Genomic DNA, 16,068 nt, shown 5'->3' on the forward strand with positions numbered 1-16,068 from the left:
TTCCAACTCTTCTCTTGATCATAAAAATCATAATCACAGTTGTAGAGCTGGGTGCTGTAGTCACGTGAGTAGCGGTCCCCATCTCGGCTACCCCCGTAATAGTCATCCCGTCGAGAGTTGCCAAAACTGCGCTGCTGCTGCTGGGAGCCTCCGTAGTAATCACGACTGCGGCCGCCAACAAAACTACTACTCCCTCCCCGGGAGCCATAGCCACCTCTGAAACTACCTCCACGTTTTCCTCCTCTGTCGCCCCCTCGACGCCCATGGCCTGCCTTCTCTACTGTTATGGTCCGACCATCCAAATCCTTGCCATTGAACTCCTTTTCTGCATCTTTGGCATCCTTTGTGTTTTCAAACGTGACAAAGCCAAACCCTCTCGACTTTTGCGTCTCCCTGTCTTTTATCAGCACTACTTCCAAGAGTGGTCCATATTTGCCAAAGATGGAGTCTAGAACATCTTCACTTGTGTCAAAGTTCAGTCCACCGTCAAAGAGCTTGCCAACATTGCCTCCATCCATGACTTGTGTGTGCTGACACTTAGTTTCAGGGTACTCGACAAGATGTGCCTGTGCAAAGCGTGACGTCAGTACCTTCTCCTTCTCTTCAGAGCGATTCCTACCCATAGCACAAGTCGTGGCACAGGATGGAAAGATACCCGGAATCTTCTGCTCTAACTGTGCGGTGTTATTTTCCATACTAGGCTTTTCAACAAACATCGGATTACCAGAAACTCGACCGCTGGCCAAATCATTCCCGATAACAAAAGAGATTCCCTCTGCAGGAAGAGTGGCTTGTAAACCTATGGTGACCGGTCCTAACACCAAATCAAACTTTAAATGGATGACATGAAGTGGAGCTTTAACATAGCCACCAACCCCCTGTAAAAGAACACTAACACCAGTTGCCGTCTTCTCTGACAATGGCAAAATGCCCTCAAGCATCAAAGATTGATGTGCTCCTGTGTCCCTCAATACCCTAACAGGTCTCTGGTTAGTCAAGTCCCCATCCAGTGACACAACCCCCTCTGAAATTAAAGGTTTGTAACCCTCTTGAACAAGGTCGTTCTGTGATGCCGTAACTTTGGCACGGGAACCTTCACAAGGCACTGTCCTCCAAGGACGATTTCTCGCATTTGCCAATGCATTTGGAGTTACACTAGTTTGACTCCGCTCCTGATTTTTCCTTTTCAGGGCATAACATTGGGACATCAAATGCCCAGGTTTCTTGCATAAAGTGCAAGTAGGCCTGGAGGAAAAACTCGTGGTCTTCCTCGGGCCCCCCGGAAGATAAGTATGTTTTGGAACTGCAGTCTTCTGATCCCTAAAAGTCGCGGTATCCGATTTGTCCCTATAGTCCTCTCTAGGCCGCCTCCATGAAAATTTGTTCTCCGAACCTGATTTACCATAACTCCCCTGACTAACTCTAGGCGGGAAGTTAGGTTTGTGGAACCCCATCCTGTGTGTCAAGGCATAGTCATCTGCCATGGTTGCTGCCTCATACAACTCTGGTACTTTCTTTTCATCCAGATGTACTTTAATGTCCACGTGGCCACACTGTTTGAATTCCTCCACCAAGATCAATTGTCGTAACAGGTTGAAGTCTTTCCCAATCTCCTTCGAGTCACACCACCGATCAAACATGGTTTCCTTCATTCTGGCAAACTCCACATGGGTCTCACTCTCCCTCTTCCTGGCATTCCTGAATTTTTGCCGGTAAGCTTCAGGGACCAATTCATAGGCTTTGAGAATGGCTTTCTTCACTATCTCATAATCTGCACATTGGTCAATCGGTAAAGCTGAATAGATATGTTGAGCTTTACCCACCAAAACACTTTGCACTAACATAGTCCAGGACCCCACAGGCCATTTTAGCATTTGAGCCACCTTCTCAAAATGTAAAAAGAACTTGGCTACCTCCTTTTCATTGAAGGGTGGAACCAGCCTCACATGCCTACCAACATCCCAAGAGTTCTGACTAGTTGTCGAACTAGCCGGCATGGATACTACTTCTCTCCGTTCCCTCAGTAATTCGAGCTCCTTGAGTTTAAGTTCCTTCTGATACTCCATGTCCCGTTCCTTTAACTCCCTTTCGGCTTTCCTTTCCTTTGCTCTTCTTTCTTCTTCAGCTCTCCTTTCCTCTGCTCTTCTTTCTTCTTCAGCTCTCCTTTCCTCTGCTCTTTTCTCCTCGAGTTCTCGTTCCTGTTCTGCTCTTTCCTTTTCAGCTCTCCTTTCCTCTGCTCTTTCCTCGGCTCTTCTCTCCTTGAGTTCTCGTACTCGTTCTGCTCTTTCCTTTTCCGCTTTCCATTCCAACTCTTTTAACCTTTCCTGGCTCTCCAGTTGCATCTCCATTTTCCGGAGCTCCACATTTCCTTTTTCCTCGGGTAACCAATCCAAGGCTACCTCTTCCCATGTTCCTTGTCCCACTGGAGACTCCACCACCAATGTCTGAATCTCTGCTTTCTTCATACTAACTCGGACCTCCAAGTTAAAATATTTGGCCAACATCATGAGTTCCGATCTTTTTAACGCCTGGAACTGTGCCTCATTAGGGGACGCCGCAAACTTTTCTGCGTCAAACAACATGGTGACTATCAGTTAACACCTGTTAACCTTCACACAAAAAATTTCAATTTTTTTTTTTTTTAAATTTGGGAATGTTAGAAAAATTCCAAATTTGGGAATTTTGGGAATGTTAGGGAATTATATCCCGGACGAGCCCCCAATTTCTGTTGCATGCTCCTCCCCAAACCCTTGTCACGGTGTACCTCTGAGCCCCGAGAGGAGTCACGGCAGAAAGATGTGTTATTCTGTATGTCAAAGATCAATGGTGAAACTACACCAATTGTTACCAACAAACAAGTATTGTATTAAGATCACACAAGAATAACAGTACAAAAACAATAGTAATCAATTGCACAACAAATATATCATTCCTATGATGGTACCATCAGTTTCGTACAATATAACTCACTGTGCTCCAAGTGAGCGAAAAGAACATCCCCAATGTCTCTATTCCGGCTTCAAGCCAAAGTTGATCCACGCTCCAGTGATAGACAGAACGATGTCGAATCGAGACCAGAATCCCGTTCGGTTGACAGTGACAGTCACGCTGCCAAAGATGCGCAAAGGTGCTCTCAAGGCAACTGGGAAATCACCCCTTTGGATATGGACGTTCAACGGCTCCCTTTACGGCGAACAGCAAATTTCCACTCAAAATCAACGTTGCACACACACACCAGCTTAACTTCTGTATACGGTGAAATGGTTGAAGTGGGGCAAAGAGCCCAGAGTGATGCGAAATCAGGCACGAGACAAAAACGGCCAACGGGCCTCTTCTCGGGGCGCAACTGCCCTCAAACAACGATTCTCTTCGGAATCAACCGCAAAACCTGACACGCAGGTTGATCTGTCACAGCGATAACAACTCTGTCGCAGGAATCCCTTTCCCGGGAAACCCGAAGTTCACTCGTGACCCTCGTTCGCCAACGTTTGCTCAAGACCTCGAAGCAGCTCGTCGTCTTGTCCGACTCACTCGCTCCGCCTCCTTTTCCTCTTCTTCCTCTTCGTCTTCGTCCGGTTCCGGTTTCTTTTAAAACATTAACTTTTTTTACCTTTTGAAAATAGTAATCTCTATTTCACTTAAACGACAACAATAGTAGTACATGCAACCAAAAATGTTTACAGTGGATGAGAACCACAACAACGGAAGTGACGAATCCGTAACGCTCTCTATTTGCTCAATCTCTCCATCTTTGTCTCTCTTTATCTTTATCTCTCTATTTTCTTCAGCTCTTTATCTCCATCTTTATCTCTCTTCATCTTTGTCTCTCTTTATCTTTATCTCTCTATTTTCTTCATCTCTTTATCTCCATCTTTATCTCTCTTCATCTTTGTCTCTCTTTATCTTTATCTCTCTATTTTCTTCATCTCTTTATCTCTATCTTTATCTCTCTCTATCTTTATTACCTTCGCAAAAGCGGAAGGTTATGTTTTGATCGCTGTGTATTTATTTGTATGTCTGTGTGTGTGTATGTTAATCGCATAACTCAAAAAGTATTCAACCGAATTGCATGAAATTTGGTGGGATGATTGGTTATTATACGGGACACATTTGATTAGATTTTGGGAAACAGATTTGCTCAAATTCTGACTATTTTTAACTCGATCGTATTTCACTCAAAGTTATGAGCGACTGAAGAAGAAGATGTCCATCCAGGACGTCATCACTATAACGCGATCTCCCGCGATCATTTCAACCTCAAAAAAAATTATAATTGCAGATTTGACAATAGATGAGGCATATTAACAAACGAATGAAACAGATTTGCTCAAATTCTGACTATTTTTAACTCGATCGTATTTCACTCAAAGTTATGCGCGACTGAAGAAGAAGATGTCCATCCAGGACGTCATCACTATAACGCAATCTCCCGCGATCATTTCAACCTCAAAAAAAATTATAATTGCAGATTTGACAATAGATGAGGCATATTAACAAACGAATGAAACAGATTTGCTCAAATTCTGACTATTTTTAACTCGATCGTATTTCACTCAAAGTTATGAGCGACTGAAGAAGAGGATGTCCATCCAAGACGTCATCACTATAACGCGATCTCCCGCAATCATTTCAACCTCAAATGAAATTCAAATTGCAGATTTGTCAATCGGGGAGGCATATTAACAGACGAATACCACCACATGGATGTGATTACAATATCAAACTTTTGGCGGGATAGAATGGTTTAATTTGAAACAAATCTTCCCGCATGACAACGTAGGTGTGGCTTTGCTACACAGATCTTGTAGTCTTTTATTTTGGCAACAAAAGTAGCTGCGGCGAAGGTATGCGCTCTACCGAGTGCCCGTTCTAGTCTCTCTCTATCTTTATCTCTCTCTATCTTTATCTCTCTCTATCTTTATCTCTCTTTATCTTTATCCCTCTCTATCTTTATCTCTCCCTCTCTATCTTTATCTCTCTCTATCTTTATCTCTCTCTGTCTTTATCTCTCTATTTTTATCTCTCTTTGCCTTTATCTCTCTCTATCTTTATCTCTATCTCTCCCTCTCTATCTATATCTCTCTCTATCTTTATCTTTATCTCTCCCTCTCTATCTTTATCTCTCGCTATCTTTATCTTTATCTCTCTCTGTCTTTATCTCTCTATTTTTATCTCTCTTTGCCTTTATCTCTCTCTATCTTTATCTCTATCTCTCCCTCTCTATCTATATCTCTCTCTATCTTTATCTTTATCTCTCCCTCTCTATCTTTATCTCTCTCTATCTTTATCTCTCTATTTTTATCTCTCTTTGCCTTTATCTCTCTCTATCTTTATCTCTATCTCTCCCTCTCTATCTATATCTCTCTCTATCTTTATCTTTATCTCTCCCTCTCTATCTTTATCTCTCGCTATCTTTATCTTTATCTCTCTCTCTCTATCTATATCTCTCTATCTTTATCTTTATCTCTCCCTCTCTATCTTTATCTTATCTCTCCCTCTCTATCCATATCTCTCTCTATCTTTATCTTTGTCTCTCCCTCTCTATCTTTATCTCTCTCTATCTTTATCTCTATCTCTCTCTCTCTCTATCTTTATCTCTATCTATCTTTATCTCTATGTTTATCTATCTCTATCTCTCCCTCTCTATCTTTATCTCTCTCTTTCTTTATCTCTCTCTATCTTTATCTCTCCCTCTTTATCTTTATCTCTCCCTCTCTGTCTATATCTCTCTTTATCTTTATCTCTCTCTATCTTTGTCTCCGTATTTCTCCATCTCTCCTTATCTCTGCCTTTCGCCATCTTTCTTTATCTCTGTCTTTCACCATCTCTCCATCTCTTTATCTGTTCCTGCTGTTCCCCACATTTCACTTCATTAGCTCACTCCAACCTCCACCCACCCACCTCTCCACCCACCCACCCCTCTCCCCCCCCCCCCCTCCTATTGTACCTAATAATTAGATGGCTCATAATCTCTTTGATATATAGAGCCCAAACTCGTTATTCAGTATCCTGAGGAAATCCACTTCCCTTGGCTTTGTAAAAGTCAGGTTTTCTTTTGGTGACAAAAATGAGGCCATCATGTTTACTTGTAAAATAGATCAAAGGTGTTGCAGTTCACCGCACACCATCCTTCCACAAACTTGGCTCACTTTTATCCCCTCACACTTACTACTGTTGTTTTGACTGCTGCTGTTTGTTTCTGGATTGATGATGAACCTCCTGTAGCCAAATCAAACTCATTAACTCATGTCAGGCCATCCTCGATTCGTGCACTACATGTATTTATTCATTTTTTCTTTGTTCTCCGTCCTTCACTTCTACTTGGGATGTTGTTGCTCTTTCTCAAACTCAGTCGATCAATATACGTCTCTGTCTCTCTCTCTCTCTCTCTCTCTCTCTCTCTCTCTCTCTCTCTCTCTCTCTCTCTCTCTCTCTCTGTCTCTCTGTCTCTCTGTCTCTCTGTCTCTCTGTCTCTCTGTCTCTCTCTCTCTTCTTTCTGTCTGTCTCTTCTTTCTGTCTGTCTCTTCTTTCTGTCTGTCTCTTCTTTCTGTCTGTCTCTTCTTTCTGTCTGTCTAGTTCATGGCAATCTGCACCATGGTTGTGAATTATTTTACTGTTATTGTCAATGTGGGGAAACAAAATTGGTCGTTTACTGTACTTGTTTGTAAAGCAGGCCATTACAAATGGCCACAGCATTTATTTATGTATTATGTTTGTTCTATATTTTCTCACCACAAGACCGAATACGAGACATTTATATTATTATTATTTTTTTAATCTGAAAATTTCACATCCTTTTTTTCCATCTGCATTTGAACTTCTGTTTGTACCTAATTTTGCACTCGTTCCAGTTGGCTAGCCATAGAACGGGGTGATGACCCGGTGAAGGCTGCCAGTAGCAGCGTGTTTGGTCGTCTACTCGAATTGCTCAAGCATGATGGTGGGTGCTGTGCCTTGTGTAAATGCAAGACTATTAGCATACGTGTCCTTCGCTGAGTTTTCAAATGCCTATACCATATACCATGTATGCAAAAGTATTGGGACGACATAAGCAAACTCAAAATGAATTTTCCAACGTGTGTATATTTTCCCATAAGTTAAAGCTTTTAGAATGTGCTGTTCCTATTAATATACCGCAAGGTAAAGAGCTTATAATAATAATAATAATAATGCATTTATTTTATATAGCGCTTTTCAGGAAGCCCAAAGACGCTTTGACAGAGTGCAAAACATAATGCATAGCAAAACATAAAAACAATTGCAAAAAAAGAAGAATCAATAGGGAAATATTCCCCCTCGGAATCAATAGGGCACAAAGGAGGGAGAAGGAGAGGAGATAGTCAGGGGTTAAATGCTGTGGGTTAAATGTTGAATGCAGTGTTGAACAGGTGGGTCTTGAGTGATGTTTTGAATGTGGTGAGTGAAGAGTCTCTGATGGTGTGAGGTAGTGAGTTCCAGAGGGTGGGAGCAGCGATGGAGAAGGCCCTGTCCCCCCAGGATCTGAATTTGGTCCGGATGGGGGGGGGGGGGGTCAGGAAGTTGGTACCAGCAGAGCGGAGGTTGCGGGTGGGAGTGTGTCTGGAGAGGAGGTCAGCCAGGTAGGATGGGGCCAGGTTATGGAGGGCTTTGTAGGTCAAGAGGAGGATTTTGTACTGGATTCTCTGGGAGATGGGGAGCCAGTGAAGCTTGTAAAGGACGGGGGTGATGTGGTCACGGGTCCGGGAATGGGTGAGTAGACGGGCAGCGGAGTTCTGAATGTATTGGAGTTTATTGGTGATTGTTGAGGGTGAACCATAAAGGAGGCTATTGCAGTAGTCCAGACGGGAAGTGATGAAGGCGTGGATGAGGGTTTCTGCAGCCACGGAGGAGAGGGATGGACAGAGATAGGCGATGTTTTTCAGGTGAAAGAAGGCTGTCTTTGTGATCTGTTTAGTGTGTTTGTCGAAGGAGAGGGTTTGGTCAAAGATGATGCCAAGATTCCGGATGTGAAGGGAGGTGGATACTGGGATACCGTCGATGTTGAGGGCAAAGTTATGGGTGGATTTTATGAGCATTTTTGGTCCAATGATGATTATTTCAGATTTATCATAGTTAAGTTTGAGGAAGTTGATTTGAAGCCAGGATTTTATTTCAGTGATGCAGTTTGTCAGGATAGTGGGTGGCGATGGAGATGGACTTGGTGGAGATGAAAAGCTGGATGTCATCGGCGAAGCAGTGGAATTGGAGACCATGACGGCGGATTAAGTGACCGAGGGGGGACAGGTAAAGGATGAAGAGGAGGGGGCCAAGAACTGAACCTTGGGGGACACCTTGGGGGAGGGGAGCAGTGGGGGATTTGCAGTTATTGATGGAGATGAACTGGCGTCTGTCAGAGAGGTATGATTTAATCCAAGAGAGGGCAGTGCCGGTAATGTTGAAGGTGGTTTCAAGTCGGGTGAGGAGGATGGTGTGATCGATGGTGTCAAAGGTGGCGCTGAGGTCGAGGAGGATGAGAATGTTGAGGTTGCCAGCGTCAGAGGAGAGGAGAAGGTCGTTGGTGATTTTGAGGAGAGCAGTTTCAATACTGTGGTTGGAGCGGAATCCGGATTGGAATGTTTCATCGAGATTATTGGCAGAGAGGTGATGTTTGAGTTGAGTGGCTACAGCGCGTTCCAAAACTTTTGACAGAAAGGGTAGGTTGGAGATGGGTCTGAAGTTATTTAGGGTGTCAGGGTTTAGTCCAGGTTTTTTCAGAATGGGGGTAACAGCAGCAATTTTGAGGGACGGTGGGACGATGCCTGTAGACAGGGAGGAGTTTATTGTTGCAATGATAAGTGGAGAGAGAGCAGGAAGGGAGGCCTTGACAAAGCTGGAGGGGATGGGGTCAAGAGTGCAGGTGGCAGTTTTCATTCCTATGAGGAGTTCAGAGAGGTCAGTAGGAGAGACTGGGGAGAATTGAGACAGGGGATGGCAGGATAAGGGGGGGCAGGTGGTATGAGGGGGAGCGGGTGCGGCGGTGGTAAAGCTGTTGTCGATGTTTTTAATTTTGCGTTGGAAGAATGAAAGGAAGGAGATGCAGTTGTCTTCTGTGAATGACTGGGTGGTGGTGTTCAGGGGGCTGAGGAGTTTGTTTATTGTAGAGAAGAGTGGTTTGGGTTTCCGGAGCCAGAGTGGATAATTTGAGAGTAGTAGGCGGAGCGGGTGCGGGAGATGGCATCTTTATAGTGTTGTAGGTGGTCCTTGTAGGCCTGGGAGTGAACTGTGAGACATGTTTTATTGCAGAGTCTTTCAAGTTGGCGAACACGAGTTTTCATCAGGCGGAGTTCAGGGGTAAACCAGGGAGCAGAATGGGTGAAAGAAACTGTTTTGGTTTTCATAGGCGCAAGCTGGTCAAGGCAGGAGGAGAGAGTGTGGTTGTAGTAGTCAGTGAGGTCAGAAGGGGTGTGGAGGTCAACGAAGAGAGAAGTGGACATTTTTTCAGAGAGGGTGGACGAGAATGAGGTAGGTGAAAGAGCGTTTAGCTTACGGAAGTTGATAGTGCGATAATGCCTTGGTGCTGGGGTGGAGATGTTGATGGTCAGAGTGATGGCTAAGTGGTCAGAGAGAGTGAGGTCGGAGCCAGAGAGACGGTGCAAAATTAGTCCAGTAGAGCAGACAAGGTCCAAAATGTGACCATGGTTATGGGTAGGAAAGTTGACATGTTGAGTGAGGTTAAAGCAGGTGAGTAAATCAGTGAAGTCAGTGGTTATCGTGGAGTCAGTGGAGTCCATGTGGATATTGAAATCACCAAGGAGGAGGATTGAGGGGGAGAGGGAACATAGCTGGGTCAGAAAGTAGGAGAAGTCAGACAGGAATGATGGGTGTGGCTTGGGAGGGCGGTAGACAACAGCCATGACTGACTGTGTGTGACCAGAGAGTTTAAAAGCCAGGTGTTCAAATGATAGAGCAGATGCGATGGAGATGAGGCTGGTCCTGATGTCTTGTCGGTGAATAACGGCAATTCCACCACCTCGGCCCTCCGAGCGTGGTTTATTGATGTAAGAATATCCATTGGGTGTGGTGAGGTTGAGTGCGAAGTAGTCCAGAGGTTGTTGCCAGGTCTCACTGAGACAGAGAAAGTCCAGTTTATTATCCAGAATGTAGTCGTTCAGGATGAGGCTTTTGTTGTTATGGGCATTCACACTGGAATGGGTACACCTATTTATGTGCTTCACATTTCTGTCGCATTGGACTTTCCAAAGTAAACTCTCCAAGATGTCCTCAGGAAATGGAAGGCAACAGGTGGTTCGCGATGTTGGCAAATGGATGGGCAGGTGAAACTTACTGACAGTTTGGGCCAGAAAGACCTGAAAACATGGCACGTTGCAATATCACACCTGTTATTTACCAACATTTGGGACAGTTTTTAGTGACATAGTCTGACGTGCTTATTATCAAAAGCAAACTGTCACCCTATTATAAATATGGTTGTGAATTGATAATCTTGAATATGCTATTATTGTACCGTTCTTTTGGTAATGTTTCGATGTTCTTTCACTGGACACTTGAGATTGCATTACTTTTGGGTCAAGTATGTAATATGGGTATAATGCACCAAATGGCCTTTACCCACACACCTTGGAGTGCGTTCGTTTTGCCTTTTTATTTTAAAAGTGTTGTTAAAATTGACAAAAACACGTGACATCTGGTCCTTTGAGTTTATTTTGATTGTTATCAACATTATCCCTAAGTAGTGTTGCCCACAGTGTTTTGGTTTACCTTGCTTGTGCTCTTCTGATCCTCAAATTGTCGCTGCACATCTGTAGACATGTTATTGCCCGAGTTCCTACCCAACGTGCATGCGCTGCTGGGTTCGTCGGAGCTGCGTGACCTTGCACGGGATCCAGTGTTCGAATTCCTGCTCCGTGCCAACTTTGAGCATTATGGGGAGAGAGCTTCACTTTCCTCCACTTCTTAACACTAACGACGCTGTGTGAGGTCCTATTGTTCATCGTTCGTCTTTTGGGGAAAAAAAACAAAAAAAAAAAAACCTCTAAAAACTCGTTTGAAAAGAGGAACAATCGCTTTGCAGACGTGACGCCGAAGATCGGAACTCTGTTGTTGTCCTTGCCTGTTTTGGTGCAAAACAAGACAGCTTTTATAAAGTCATTCCCAGGATGTTCAGGGTTTAAGAAAGTAAAATTATTTTTCTTTTGGAATTATTTACCAACACCCATTCCCTCTCCTCTTCCCACTCTCCCCTTCCCCTCCTCCCCTCTCCCACTCATTTCCCCCAAACTTCCAGGTTTCTTTTTTTTTTTCATATCCAGATGCTTGGCGTGTTTAAACTGTTTGAGAATAAACGTTTATTGTACTTGCTATATAATGCTGCTTGAGATGTAGCTTTGCCGTCATGAAGGGCAAATTTTGGATGTTAGACGAGATTATTGGACTTTGGCCACTGAACTTATCCTTTAATTTCACCAACAGGTGACATGCCTTTGTAAGCTTGAAAAGAGATCTCAACAGGCCTTTAAACCATTTTTTTGTTCCAGATTTGCATCAGACTTCATCTTTCTCAACTTAGGAAGTTTCTGTAAGTTTTGGTAGATTGCATCATCCATCTGTTTGTTTCAGAAATGGCCGTAACACTGCCTGTGATTAGTCAGTAAGATGAACTGTTCATTTACTCGAGAGAGAGTTTGAAACTATAATGACTAAATGGGTTTAAAATGGAGAGGATGACAAAAGATTGGCAGTTGATTTATTTATTTATTTATTTATTGGACAAACGGTAATTCAAAAATAGATGGGTGCAATCACAAAGCGATCGCCAACAGCCCATGGTCTAATGGTGGCCATATTTTGTTCGGACCTCCATTTGACTTTGACCTTCAACCTTTAGGGATTGAGTGTAAATTAAGAAAATGTGTCCCCATATACAATCTACTATATAAAATACATTGTCTGTTTGTGTTTGTACTGATGTCTGTCCCTCTACATAAGGACGATTTGAGTAGGGTTTTAAGGCCAATCTTTTAACACGAATGCTTTCACTACGGTCTATTTTGAGTATAAAACAAACTCGAAAAACATTTTCCATAAGTGTAATTGTCTCTTCTATTGGAATTGGAGATGGTGGCTTGCAAACCGAGCCGCAAGGGCGGTGTACAGAAGTGTTTTTGAAAATAACAATAAATACAAGGCACAGGGAGGTGAAATTTGCTGCACGTGATGTGCAATGTGCACAGAGTAAAACGAGTGTTCATTTATGTATGTATGATGTCTAATAACTAAAGAAGATATAAAATACCTAACACTAGGCTGAGGCTTCAGACTCGAGCATGCTCACGAGGCTGCACCGTCGAATAAACTGTTCCGACTCCATTTTTGACGGGCTTTATACTAGTCTTTCCATTAAAAAAAACCATGAAAATCAGAGAAAATTTTTGTGTGATCAAAGTTGTGATCAAAAATATGTTTTGTGTTAATTAGGCCACAATGCCCAAAAAGTAGGTCAAGGACACTAATCAAATATCAGCTTCACAACTTCAGTGCAGGTGCATTATTGTGATGCAAGAACCAGTCTGAGATTCCACATTTGCAAAATTGAGTGATGACAAAAATACTTTTTTTTTTTTTTCAGACCGACGTTTGACCTCGACCTTTAACCCAAAGTGGTATGATCTAAATTAAAGGTAAATGTGCCTTTCCTTGTGCTATCTGAGGGCAATTTTGTTCTGATCAGCTGAACCTCAGTTGCGTTGCAGTGAAAAATGTTGAAACATGTAATTGGGTCATGACCATAAATTAGGCCAAGGTCAAAATTATGTCAACCCCTGCATAGTTTTTATCCCCATTATTGATGCAAAATTTGTTGATATTGATGTGTTGACGCAATGCACATTGTGCATGTCGCGTACACTGACTTTGGGCCAACATGATTCTGTAGGGCTGGCCAACGTCGGCCCACTCACTATCTGGCGACGTAGTCGCTTTTACAAGCAATTGCAGACGTTGGCAAATAGACAACCAATTGCTTTTACTTTTACAATTGCTTTACGTCGTCCAGCTGTAATGTGTACATTTTGTCAATTAACAAGGATTTATTCATTTTAGTATTTAAAACTTGAGATTTCATTATGAATTATTATTTTATTGTGTAATTTCGCAGTTTGCTGTCATGAAATCCCGGAGGCAATTTTTAACCATGAATGGCTCACAAAGGCTAACATCTTCATCCCAAAATGAGAAGAAACCCAACTGCAGTCCAATAACATGCCTAGCAACAGCAACAACATACAAACTTCTGGCAATATTTATCACAGAAAATGATGTACCACCACCTCATGTAATCGGTATTTCACTAAATTTGACTTTTATTTGAAATTGGGGGAAAAAACTTTTCAATAGAAGGGGGGTGGGGGGGGGGGGGGCCTTTCCAGATGCAGCGGCCAGGCCCCGAGGTTGTCTTAACCCGACACCGGTCTCACTGTTGATGCATTTTCCTGGGGTCTGACTTTGTCCAACTGCTGCGCTCTTGTTTCAGACTTCCAGATTTGGACTTTCACTGCAGTCTTATCAAGTAATTGGTCGGACAGGATGGTGTCGAGGTAGTGCGTTTACCTTTGAGTTGCATAGTCTTGGTTTGAGTCCCCAACTGACTAAAGTATCGGATTGGTACTTCACAGGTCGTGCGTCACATCACAATGTGCCGTCCCTCTGGTGCATGTCAAACTGGGTGTCTCATCTGCCAGCAGTAGTTGGTGTACGTTAAAGACCAAACAGTGTCTCACAAAGAGTAGGTGAGTTATCACCGGCATCCTGAATTGGATGCAGTCAAAGGTCGGGCCGGTTCATTAGACTCGGCCCAAAAACTCCCGAGCCAACCCCAAGAGAAGGTGGGAATATGTCATTGAATAATAGTGTTTGTGGTGATCTTGTCAATCAATCAGTAATAACTTCTGTATTGTCATCCCCACACCTTGTTTTACCTCCACCACTGGCGGTCGTTGTGGGTCTATCCTTTGGTCTTTGCGTTCTGAAGACCTTGTGCAGAATCCTGGCAGCTCTTTCACTTTGTCATTTAGTGGAACAACCTCTCTGAAAAGATGTCACTGCAGTTTGCAGCAAAGGAAAATGAAAAGCAAAGCCAAAGTTTCCACCAATTATGTTTGGCACATGAAGCCGAGATATTCGCCAATCTGAATTTGGACTCTAAGGGAATGCAAGTGTTGAGCCAAGTGCCAAAAATGAACAAAACTGCCATCCTGCTGAGCACATTCCACCACCATGCCAGCGTGGCCACAAGTAAGACATTCGATATTATCACATTGCAATCAAACCAAAGGGTAAGTTGATGTCATGGGTCATAGGAACTGCAAAGATGGCCAGTTGTAATGTGGAACGAGGCCCTGCATTTAATTTGCACCTTTTTCTGCAGGTTTCACGTCCGCCTTCCACTCCGCGGTCTCGCAGGGCAGGCCGTTTGTGAAAGACCAAGTGAGTTTTAGGGTGACTGCCTATCAAGTGCTGATGCCTGGTAGCGTGCACACCTCTGAACTGTATGGTCTGGGTTTGATTCCCTATCCAACTATAAACTCAGATTGGGTGATTTGCAGGCAGGGTGCCACAGTCCTTCGGGAGGACATTATGTCGGAGACCCATCTGCTAAACGTCAGCTGCACATGGACGTGAAAGATTCCGGGGTATGCGCAAACGTCTCTTGAAGGTCCTGACCATAGGTGCCTTATCAAGGAGTAACCATGTTATTGCTAACACTGGTGGCATTCCTGCCCTAACCAATAATGGGCACTCCATCAGATGTACCGATGTTGCTGTATACAAGTGAATCTATTATATAAGAGAGCTGTTGGTCTGTGTTGCCAGTTTTCTCAGAGTTGGCTGAATGGATCTTCATCAAACTTTCAGAGGTTCTTCAGTGAGTGCCTGGGAGTGTTTTAGGCAAAAAAAGATGGTTTTATTGGAGTTTAAAAAAAAAGGTCGCTCGATAGTGCCGAAGCCTTTTTAAAATTAATGACAGTTATATACAAGTCCACATTCGCATAAATAAATACAAAACAATCACCAGACATTTGAACACAAATAAATCAATTCCGGAAGTGTACGAAGTTAGTAGTACGGCTTCTTCTTCTTCCTGATCGGCATCATACTTAACTCAGAAACGTGATGAACGCCACATTCAGCAGCATATATTCAACAAAAAGGTGAAATGATGATTTGACATTTGTGATGGATTCTGATTTGGATGTAATTGCTTTTCCATTATATTTTCTCTCATTTCAAATATGTTAATGTTTCTTTTTCTCTTGAGCAACGCCGAGTACTCCAGATATATACACTTATTTACTTTACTTGGGGTACAAATACAACTTTGTCTGGGGGGTAACTGGCTATGTGGCTGCAGCCTCATGCGGGGTGTGGGGGACCAGGAGAGGGGCGTAAATTCTCTATGTAAATGTGTACCGTGTAGCACCACCTGGTGATGGTGGCAGAGGGTATTACAATTTCCTTTTTTTACCTGGGCAACACTGAGGTTAAAGCACACTTTGCACGGGTACATTTTTCTCCTCATCCCCCCATCCCCCAAAACGTCCCCTCCCCCCCCCCCCCCCAAAGATGTATATGTAGTATATCTTTCCTCTCCCTCCCCCCTCACCTCTCGCAACTCTCCCCCTTCCACTCTCCCCACTCCCTTCCTCACCCCTCCCTCTCCTGCCTCCTCCCTCCTCCCTCCCCCCCTCACCTCTTGCATCCCTCCCCCTTCCACTCCCTTCCTCACCCTTCCCTCTCCTGCCTCCACCCGTCTTCCCTTCCCCCCCCCCCCTCCTCCCCCATGTAATACTCCTGCCAATAACTCATAAAGTACAAGTGAGAACTGCAAACTTCATAACCCTGTGCGATCAGCAGTGAAAAAGCATGGAATGATGACTTCGAAGGATGCCTACCCTCGCCCACGCATATCAAATGTTCAGAAGGTGCTGCGTTGGAAGGGAAGGAGATGCTCGATCACCATCACGATATTTTCTGTGAAAAGCAAAACAAAGGAAGCCTTTGCTGGGCGAATAAAAAATTTACCCTCAGTTTGTG

General features: G+C 43.6%; 1 protein-coding gene across 1 annotated transcript in view; it reads left to right on the top strand.

Moving 5' to 3' along the window:
- Positions 1 to 12,345, top strand: part of NUP133 (nucleoporin 133) — a 95,287-nt gene extending 82,942 nt beyond the window's left edge. The window contains exons 25-26 of the mRNA XM_068116003.2: positions 6,852 to 6,940; positions 10,785 to 12,345. Coding sequence (XP_067972104.1) covers positions 6,852 to 6,940; positions 10,785 to 10,936 — 241 coding nt within the window. The 3' untranslated portion in view covers positions 10,937 to 12,345. The remainder of the gene's footprint in view (positions 1 to 6,851; positions 6,941 to 10,784) is intronic.
- The last annotated feature ends 3,723 nt before the right edge of the window (positions 12,346 to 16,068 follow it).

The sequence above is a fragment of the Myxine glutinosa genome, chromosome 5 (assembly GCF_964187855.1).
Source record: "Myxine glutinosa chromosome 5, kmMyxGlut1.1, whole genome shotgun sequence".
Lineage (NCBI taxonomy): Eukaryota > Metazoa > Chordata > Myxini > Myxiniformes > Myxinidae > Myxine > Myxine glutinosa.